Below are 10,095 nucleotides of genomic sequence, written 5' to 3' on the forward strand. Positions count from 1 at the left end.
AGGGAGAAGCAAGCTCTCCGCGGAGCAGGGAGCCCGACGCCGGGCTTAATGCCAGAACCCTGGAATCATGACCTGAGCCCAAGGCAGCCGCTTGACTGAGCCACCCACACGCCCCTCATTACTAGTATTTTAAAATCCCAACATTTCACATAGAAATCCAGATTTCAGATGTCTCTGGAAAAACTGTAACAAGTTCTTATCTCCCTGAGCCAGCATGCAAGTGGGATCCGTCCTGAGCAGCAACTGTGGTCTCCTGGGGTCACAGTTCTCACACATCCACTTTGCTCGTCTATTATTACCTGAGAGGCCCGGGAATGAGTTCAGAAAGAGGAACAAACTTCAGGATTCTGCAAACACACACACACTTTTTCTTGATCTTTGAATCACTGGACCTCTCTGCGCTAGGCCTAGTGGTAGGCGATTAAAGGGAAGCTGAGTTCTGAGTCCTGGCTGACTCATCAGGGCTGGAACCACCGCCACTAGATGAAGCCACAAGCTCAACTGAGCTATACAAAGTTCAGTTTTGAACCGACAATGCTACGGTACTTGGTGTAGAGTATTAACTAAGGAATCTAAGCTGGGTTGCTCTAAATTAGACACTTGTTTAAGCAAACCACGGCCTGTGCAGAGGAGAAAGGGCAGGAAGACAAAGTCACGCCTTAGCTCTGGACTGAATCATAAGCAGCGGAGCTCCAAACCAGCCGCACTCTCCGAGGATGTTCGCGTTTCCGGAGCAACCGCCAGGTCCCTCCCCCCTTAGCTCCGCCCCCAGCAGTCTTTCCCGCCAAAGGCCGTTAAGCCGCAGAGCATTGTGGGACAAGGCTCAAGGCTAGGTTTCACCCAATGCTTTCAAGGCGCGGATTTGTTTTAAAAGAGACTCATTCCTGGAAGAATCGACTATCTCTTAAGACTCGTCAGGGATTAGTAGCCCCTTTAACGAGGAACCTGTATTTAATTTTTACCAAACAGCTGGTCACTTCACTTGCAAACCACTCCGCAAATTGGGAACGCGAGGAACTTTTTTTCTCCCTTCTCGCGGAGGGTCACGTCGCGCATGCGTGAGCGTACCTTTCGCAGCACCCGTTACGCTCTTGCGCGTGCGTACTGAGATCGAATAGCTGCTTCCTCCCGCTTCTCTTCCTCCCTCCCCCCATATCCGTGCGCCGAGCTGATAAAGGCGCCATTTTGGAGGGGCCGCGGGAGACGTGGTGTCGCTGCGGGCTTGCTCTGCCGTGCGCTAGGCTTGGTGGGAAGGCCTGTTCTCGAGTCCGCGCTTTTCGTCGCCGCCATGTCGGGAGGTGGTGTGATTCGTGGCCCGGCAGGGAACAACGATTGCCGCATCTACGTGGGTAACTTACCTCCAGACATCCGAACCAAGGACATTGAGGACGTGTTCTACAAATACGGTGCTATCCGCGACATCGATCTCAAGAATCGCCGCGGAGGACCGCCCTTCGCCTTCGTTGAGTTCGAGGACCCTCGGTGAGGCGGCCCGGGGCTTGCCGCCTTGAGGCAATAAGTTGTAGTAGTTGGGGAAGGCCTTGATACAGAGAATGGGGAGGTGGGCTCTTAGGTTCGGGGTAAGACGATATCGTCCATGCAGGAACCGAGTAAGGAGCCGAGTGGCTGTGGCTTCTCTGGTGGCTGGGCCCACGGACGTCCCCAGAGCGGACTCTCGGAGCGGGAAACTGAGGCGCCGAGGGCTGGTGTAGTGGTCGGGAGCCTGGCGTGCTTCTGGGTGGGGGAGGGGCCGTTCCTATTATGCGGCGCATGTGGGCTCTTCCACGCTGGTTGCGCATGTGCGGGGGCCGCTAGTTCCTGACTGAGTTAGCTGCCCCTCCCGGGCCTTATTCTTACACTCTTTGCTTTCTGTGATCACGCAGAGACGCGGAAGACGCGGTATACGGTCGCGACGGCTATGATTACGATGGATACCGTCTGCGGGTGGAGTTTCCTCGAAGCGGCCGTGGTACAGGCCGAGGCGGCGGCGGGGGTGGAGGTGGCGGGGCTCCCCGAGGCCGCTATGGTCCCCCATCCAGGCGTTCTGAAAACAGAGTGGTTGTCTCCGGTGAGTTTACTGTTCGTGAGGGTTGTTGAGAAGGGACAGGAACCACTTTTAAGTTTTTCCTTGAGTGACCGGTTGTGACAAATGCAAGTTTTTGTGGTAGGTCTTAAATTACTTAAGTTTCTTGGGTGAATTTAGTAAACAAGGATTACTGTAGTGGAGGTATACCAATACACTACTTAACTTACCATTAAGTTGGATACCTAGAACTTCATGATCTTTACAGATAATTTTGGACTTTGGATTCCAGAATTTTAATAAACGGTTCTTTACCTAGGATCTTGAATCTAATCATTTATTTCAAAGTAGTCTTTGTTCTAGTGTAAATTTTAAGTTTAATGTGAAATTTAGGGTGATTGGTATTGAAAAAATACTTTTTTAGGACTGCCTCCAAGTGGAAGCTGGCAGGATTTAAAGGATCACATGCGTGAAGCAGGTGATGTATGTTATGCTGATGTTTACCGAGATGGCACTGGTGTCGTGGAGTTTGTACGGAAAGAAGATATGACCTATGCAGTTCGAAAACTGGATAACACTAAGTTTAGATCTCATGAGGTAGGTTTTACACTTACTCTTTTCTTTGGCCAGAATTGGATACAGTGGTCTTAACAGTGGAATTTAAAGGTAAGATTCAGGCAAGGGTGTCCAAGTAAAGTACCAGATTCCTGGTTTTAGTTACATTGTATTCGTTCAGCATGCCTGAAGACAGGTGAAAGCTTAGATCTTTCAATCGAAAGTTCTGTCTATTCAATAGGGAGAAACTGCCTACATCCGGGTTAAAGTTGATGGGCCCAGAAGTCCAAGTTATGGAAGATCACGATCTCGAAGCCGTAGTCGTAGCAGAAGCCGTAGCAGAAGCAACAGCAGGAGTCGCAGTTACTCCCCAAGGAGAAGCAGAGGATCACCACGCTATTCTCCCCGTCATAGCAGATCTCGCTCTCGTACATAAGATGATTGGTGACACTTTTTGTAGAACCCATGTTGTATACAGTTTTCCTTTACTCAGTACAATCTTTTCATTTTTTAATTCAAACTGTTTTGTTCAGAATGGGCTAAAGTGTTGAATTGCATTCTTGTGTAATATCCCCTTGCTCCTAACATCTACATTCCCCTCATGTCTGATAAATTGTATTTTAAGTGATGTCATAGACAGGATTGTTTAAATTTAGTTAACTCTCCATGCTCTTCAGACTGTGATATTGTGTAAATGTCTATTCTGCTCTGGTTTGTGTGAACTGGGATGTTGGGGGTGTTTGTGGTTATCTTACCTGGGGAAGTTCTTATGTTTATCTTGCTTTTCATGTGTCTTTCTGTAGACATATCTGAAGAGATGGATTAAGAATGCTTTGGATTAAGGATTGTGGAGCACATTTCAATCATTTTAGGATTGTCAAAAGGAGGATTGAGGAGGATCAGATCAATAATGGAGGCAATGGTATGACTCCAAGTGCTATTGTCACAGATGAAATTGGCAGTATTGACCTTATACTAAAAGGCAAGGGTTAAAAGTGATTATATATGTATATATATATATATACATCTACCTTAAAACACTTGCAAACATCTTATGCAGTTATCTTTAGCTACAATTGCTTTGCTCTTTAAACCTTGGCAATTGTGGCAAATTACATTGCCCATTTTGTAACAATTTATTTTGCTCCCTTCCCCCCTTTTTTGTTTTAATAGGGACTAATGTGGGAAGAACTGGCTAATTTGTCACAGTGCTTAGTTACAACTGTTAATGTGTGACCTGCTGTTGGTGTACATGTGGGTACAGGGTGTCTTTAATTCCAACCAGATAGAGTATAATATCAATACTGCTAAATCTGCATGTCCTCTGTGTGACTGATATAGCGTTGCTATTTCATTTTTTTAAGACAAAATGAAAGCAGAATAGAGAATTCCAATGTATTGGTGTAGATAATCTAGTTGGGAATACTTTTTAAGTCTCACCTTCCCCTTTAAACTAATATTCATAATTGACTCATGTTTAAAACACTTTAATTTACAAATTAAATTGCAGATGGGAGCATTAGGTTTAGTTTAGACTTAGGGTGGGTAGCAATACCAGTAAACTTCTCAACTACATAACTTTTTGCAACCACAAAACCTGTAATACGCTGTACAGTAACAAGTGTTGGCATTATCAGTTGAACTGTAAATATAAAATGCTTCTTCCAATTAGTCTCTATGATGATTAAGTTTCTAAAATTTATCTGAACACCATTCAGAAACTTGTTTTGGGGAATTTGATAGTTATTGATGTACATCTGTTAAACTGATGACAGACATAACTCATCATTCCCCAGAAACCTTTTTTGATTACAGTATCTAACATTTTGCCTCCTCTTTTTTGGTTTTGCTGGTTATAAAGGTTTGGATTGGAGAGGGCTCACTGGATCCCAATCCTTGGAGCTGGATCATTGGATTCAAATCATAATGTGGATAGGATAGGGAGGATGAATTACAAGGATTCATGGAGCGGGATCAGATTACCAGGAACATAGGAGTGGATTCCTGCCCCAACCAAACCGCATTCATGTGGATTTTTTTTTTTTTATTCAACTTAATTGGCTATTCCAAAGATTTTTTTTTTTCCTATTTTTGACGATTGGAGCCCTTAAGATGCACGATGGAATTGTGTTTTGCATTTTTTGGTAAAAGGAGCAAAGCGAGGACCTGGAGATAATACGCTGGAGCAATCTCCTTGGAAGGATTCAGCACGAGTAGATGGTAAACATTTAAAGGGGAAAGGGGGGGTTTGTTTAAAATAGTAAATCAGTAAGTCACTTCTAAATTTAAAGAACAAAATTGGAGTTGAAGAATAAGTAGGTTTCCAATTGGCTATTGCCGTTTTTCTTTGAAAAAAATAAACATTTTTTAAAAAACTATGCATGGTTGTCCTTTTTCCTCTTCATGTAAAATTTTAACTGGGTGACTAGTTTATCAGTTAATACTTTGATAAGATTCTGTTATGTGTTAGTAAATTAAAGGTTCTTGAAAGGTAATTTCTAATAAATGGAATTGGCCATCTCTTACTGTTAATTATAAGTTTTGGGGGAGATAAGGTAAGAATAAGGCAATTGTGTATATAATATGGTAAATGGGGGGGTGATCTAGTTTCTGAAAGATAATCTTCCCATACTTTGATAAAAGTAATTAAATTTTATAGATGTTTATTTTTTGCTGATCATCTAGACAACAGGCTTTTGTGCAGAATTGGGTAGTGACTAGTTAATGTTAACTTGGGGATAGCCTTTGAGATTTTAAAGCTTTTCTCAAAAATTGGTAAGTATTAAATGTTAAATTCAGCACAGATTAGAACTCTTAACACAAATTACATTTTTTCTGAAATGTGAGTAATACACCAGAATTTTAACTGCTTATTTATTGTTAATAAAAAGCTGGGCTTTAGAATTTTGCCTTGCAAACCCTTCTCAACCATAAGATTATTCTGTATCCAAAACCTACCAAAGCAGTGATTTATATCTTAGTCTGCTAGTTCTTGTATCTTTTTGATAGGCCCTCGGTGCTAAATTTTCAATGAGTTGGGGGAGGAGATTTTTACTTAAAATCCTTAATCTTTTTCTTTTGATTTCCTCATAGCTAGTCAAAACCATCAAAACACTTTTTTCTGCACTCAAAAGAAATAACTAAGTCTTAACATTTGCCTTGGATGCTAATCAGAGTTGGAAGCTGAATTTAAGACCATTATGCAGGTGACATAATTTGAAACCTAGGAAAAACTAGACCTAATCTTGGTAATAGAAGAAGTGGGCCCCAGTAGATAAGGGCACATTTGCATAAGGGCACCCAACCAAAACATTTAGATGAACCTTGTGGAATGTAAGGAGGAAGAGAAGGGACATTAAGTTCAAAACTAAGATTCCACTTACAAGTAAAGAAATTGGTTTAGATAAGGAAGTTAGTTTATGCAAGAATTCAAAATACAATGTTCAAGAAGTGGAAAGATCTTTACTAATTAAAGCCGTTTCATGTATAGAATATAAGTATTTTTAAACTAATTCTGGAAAGGTTAATGTGAGCTAGACTTCAGCTTGTGTTCATTGAATGTGTTGGAAACCAGACCAAGATGAAAATTGCCTTCACTGAAGATTGAGTGCATTTAAGCTAAGTTGAAAGCTGTGTTCTAAAAAACTTAGTAGTCCAAATCTCAGAATTGAAGTGAGATAGAAAAGATCTGATAATAAGCTGTCTGAAGATTAGAGGACTTGGCTGCATATTTATAGAAGGTAGATGGGCACTGGACCAGACAGCTAAAAGCTGTGAGGGCAGATGCAGACTTTTTTCAGTCTTAGGAAATGAACCCTAAACCTCTATCCATTTTGGCAGCTGTTAGAAGAAAGTTGCACTGTTCTCGAACTAAAAAAGTAGCCCTGAATTGTTTCCCTTTTCTCTCCCTATTTATGTCCCCTTAGAATAGTGTAGGGAGCCTATAATTAGCTTGTTATTTTCTAACCAAGGAAAAACTTTTAAGAAGCAATTATTTTTCATAACGTCAGATTGAATAACCCACCTTGCTGTTCAGCCCACATCCTTCCGGAAACAAAAGGTAAGAAACCCATTTTCTGATTCCTAATTGTTTGGGATCTGAATTTTATTTTTAAAATTTGTTTAATAATTTTTTAAAAATACTGTATGACCAGATTTTCCTTGTTAAAAATGTTTTTCCCCTAAGTTTTATATCTTCATAAATTGAGTGCTCCTGTGTCCACTTATTGTAGTGTTTAAGTTCGGTATGATTCTAGAATTTCAGCTTTCTCTGTTTTATCTTTGAAACCTCTTGCTCATTAGGACTGATGTGTGTTTTCTGTGGAGATGAATTTCTTAATGTGTCTTTTCACTTTGTATATGAAGTACTGAAATTATAAATTAAGTTCTGTGTATGTATTTACCGTAAATAGTATTAAAAAGAGACTATTAGGCTGAAATTTTGTTGTAACAACCAGTCTTTGGTTTCATTTATTCCATCTCAGTATGAAGATTGCAAAGGCAGAAAACCGGTTCACAATCTCTTATCCAAAAAATTCTGAAAACAAAATTTGTTGTTGAATGTGAAACCTGACCAGAATTGATGCCTTCATTTTGCACTTTACTGGGACTGCATGGTCTTCTGCAGAAATACTGAGGTTTCGTTACACCCTTGCCATAGGCTTTGCTGGGGGTGTTAGATGATACAGAGTCTATATATATATACACACCATACTGTATTATATGAAGTTCGAATGGCTCTGAATTTCAAATACACCTGCCCCCCCTTGAGTTTGGATAAGAGATTATAGAACTCTAATAGAGTATAGGGCTAAGCTTCATGTGAGTGAAAACCTGTTCAAGTGTGGATCCTTTCTTAATGGAGATCTAAGTTTCCCATCTTTTTAGGCTGAAGCAGTCACGAGAAAAAAGGTATGACCTACATTTCTTTATATTCTGTTGGTATAGTGGACTCACAGTTGTACTCCACTGAAGGAAATACTCTACCATTCTAGTGTATGTAGTGGTATATTCAGTTCTTTGGGGGGTAATTTTTTTTTTCAATACTTGACAGGAGTATTGATCAATATCTATAGGAGAAGCTGGGATTGGCATGAATTGATGCAATTATAAGGAAACATCCGAATAAATAATAATCCTGGCAAAAATTTGCTTTAAATAGGGGCCCAAGAAGTTGCGGTTATACTTAAACCAGCACTTACTCCTGTGATTGAGGACTTTGGGGATGCATCTTGGTAACTTCAAAAGCTATACCTGAAGGTGGTTGTGATTTTGTAGGAATCAAGGAATTTTTCTATTAAATCACTTGGTGCTTCTGTAGTACCCCCCCCAAAAATAGTCTTTTCATGTAGAAGTTAATAGGCAGAAATAACCTCATAGTAAACATTTTAGTAAGTTCTTTCAGCTGGATTATTGGAGAGAGAAAATTTATGCATGCCTTTGCATAAGGAGTTGCTGTTTTAGATAGGTGTACAAAATGACAGATAGATGAAATAATACTTAAGATCTTGAGTTCAGCAGATTCTGGGTGTTTTGTCTTTATCTCTTAAGTACAAAGGAGTTAACATAAGAACCAAGTTAAATGTCTTAACTCCTGCTACCTTGTGACTTAGTCTATCAACTGTTGATAGAACTATAAATGTGAAGGTAGTAGAAATTGAGAACCTGTAGAATGCTGTACTCCTCTTCACCTAAATACGAGCAAGACAACTTAAAGGGATGCCAAATGTCTAGTAAGTTGTTTTTTCAACCATGGTCTGTTCTACTCCGCTATTGGAGTAAATGCTAGGGAAAACCTTGTAGCCACTAGAGGGAGCTATTATATAAGTAAACCAGGGGAGTATTCTTACTGCAAAGAACCCTTAAAACAAGGTGGAAACCAACTATCTTAATTCTATCAGCTCCAAAGTTAGGTGGGGTTTTTAGGGTGGGTAAGTTTTCTTCCTGTAATTGAACCTCTGCCTTCTCATCTGTTGAGTAAGGATCCATTTAGGCCTTGAACAGAGCTTTTAGTACTGAACCTCTAAAGAAAAAAAAAAAAGAGGTTCAGGGACATAGGAGAAAATGCTGAAGACGTGAATCTGCTTATTGTCCTGCCTCCCCTGTACACCTGCAGGTATGGACCAGTAAGGCCAGAAGTGTAAGAATTGGGTACAGGAGTAGATGTGCTGCAAATGGCACTCCAGGCATAAAATTGATCTCAGGAAAAACGAATGTACTTTCAGATCTTTGTCATTTGTTTTTATGGCATGAAACATTTCTGGAATCTTCTCAGCATTACTAAAATACTTAATGAGTGTTAGTTAAAACCCTGCTTATTCATCAAGTTGACTGTTGATATTTTTGTTTTCTAGGCCTTGCTTAACTAGGCACAGTATCTTGTGATCAGAAATTCCATATGCATAGTTCTCTTGTCATGTTTAGTTAATACCATTTTATATTAAGACAGTTGAAAATTTGGGGGAATTAACACTTGAGTATTTGTCATTTCCATCATCCCTTTCCCTATGACCTTGCATTGGCAAAAAATGTAAAGGACACAAACTTACCTCCTGTTTAAATTCACTAAAAATACTATTGAAGTTTCTTAGGCCCACTTGATCTAATTTCATCAAGAAAATGGTATGGTAGTACTCTCCTTAAAACATGAATGTTAGAAACTTGTCTGCTTTGAAGAATAAGATACTAAGAGCAAATAAAAGTATTTTTCCAGGAGAGAGAAGAAAATCAAGTTCACACAGAGCTTGTCTGACTGACATTTTCTGTGGCAAGTGAGGCCACAGAAGGTGGTTGCTGACTAGCAGGCTTGGTGCAAATTGGATTGAGAATGCTCTAGATTGGTTATTTCCTATCCTTAATCCTAGGAATGTTAGCTATGAGGTCTCAATTTAACTTGTGAGGAGACACTCTAAAACCAAAATTGTACAATTGAAAATCCAGCATTCCCTTTGTAAAAGAAAAAGGCTAAACTTGGAGATTGTAAAGTGCCAGGGGCATGGCAGGATTGTGTCCTGAGTTGCTGAGTATTTGGGGAGCCTTAACACCTGAAGTTTGGGATAAGCTTTCAAGTTGCAGCAATGATGGTTTAAAACAGGAAGAGACTGCTGCATCTGGTAAACAGAAAACAACCTACAGCCTTTAAATACGACTTGGAAGTCCTAGGCTGAATCTCTTCTGCCCTTAAAGTGGCTTGCTTAGAAATGTGATTTCTACCATCTACTGTATGGTCAGTGAATGCCAAGTGTGGTTAGAAATTCATTAATATCTTCATCCCAAACCCCAGCTGTCCACCAGCTACTGTTGCTAGGGTAATTTTTTTTTTTTAATGAAAAATTATCTTCTCACTTCTATAATTACTTGAAACCTCAATGCTTGGAGGTTATTCTTAGAAATATGGCAGCTGAGCCCTTTAGTAACCTAGCCCCTAGCCTACCTCTGTAGTGTCATCTCTAGCCCTCCCCCTGATAAATTCCATATCCCAGGACTTGACATTCTCCAGCATTTCTTATATTTGGTCC

General features: G+C 40.2%; 1 protein-coding gene across 4 annotated transcripts; it reads left to right on the top strand.

The window, feature by feature from the left end:
• The first annotated feature begins 1,146 nt into the window (after positions 1–1,146).
• SRSF1 (serine and arginine rich splicing factor 1) lies at positions 1,147–8,771 on the top strand. 4 transcript variants are annotated; one of them, XR_010408428.1, is made up of 6 exons: positions 1,148–1,482; positions 1,884–2,068; positions 2,448–2,620; positions 2,820–3,006; positions 3,382–3,500; positions 4,440–8,771. XR_010408428.1 is itself a non-coding variant. In XM_064582410.1 (5 exons), the coding sequence occupies exons 1-5, from the start codon at positions 1,289–1,291 to the stop codon at positions 3,402–3,404; spliced, it is 762 nt and encodes a 253-aa protein (XP_064438480.1). In that variant the 5' UTR covers positions 1,148–1,288; the 3' UTR covers positions 3,405–8,771. The 4 variants fall into 4 exon arrangements, 2 of the variants coding, with proteins under 2 accessions (XP_064438481.1, XP_064438480.1); XR_010408429.1 differs by lacking the exon at positions 2,820–3,006 and having other exon boundaries at positions 1,147–1,482; XM_064582410.1 differs by having other exon boundaries at positions 3,382–8,771.
• The last annotated feature ends 1,324 nt before the right edge of the window (positions 8,772–10,095 follow it).

The sequence above is a fragment of the Mirounga angustirostris genome, unplaced genomic scaffold (genome assembly GCF_029215605.1).
Source record: "Mirounga angustirostris isolate CCGP_5_RB_7025 unplaced genomic scaffold, mMirAng1.0.hap1 SCAF_17, whole genome shotgun sequence".
Taxonomy (NCBI): domain Eukaryota; kingdom Metazoa; phylum Chordata; class Mammalia; order Carnivora; family Phocidae; genus Mirounga; species Mirounga angustirostris.

Coding starts and splice junctions, on each gene's coding strand:
- SRSF1 (XM_064582410.1), top strand. CDS start 1,289: ATGTCGGGAGGTGGTGTGATTCGTGGCCCGGCAGGGAACAACGATTGC. Junction 2,069..2,447: donor AAACAGAGTGGTTGTCTCCG/GTGAGTTTACTG, acceptor ATACTTTTTTAG/GACTGCCTCCAAGTGGAAGC. Junction 2,621..2,819: donor CTAAGTTTAGATCTCATGAG/GTAGGTTTTACA, acceptor TCTATTCAATAG/GGAGAAACTGCCTACATCCG.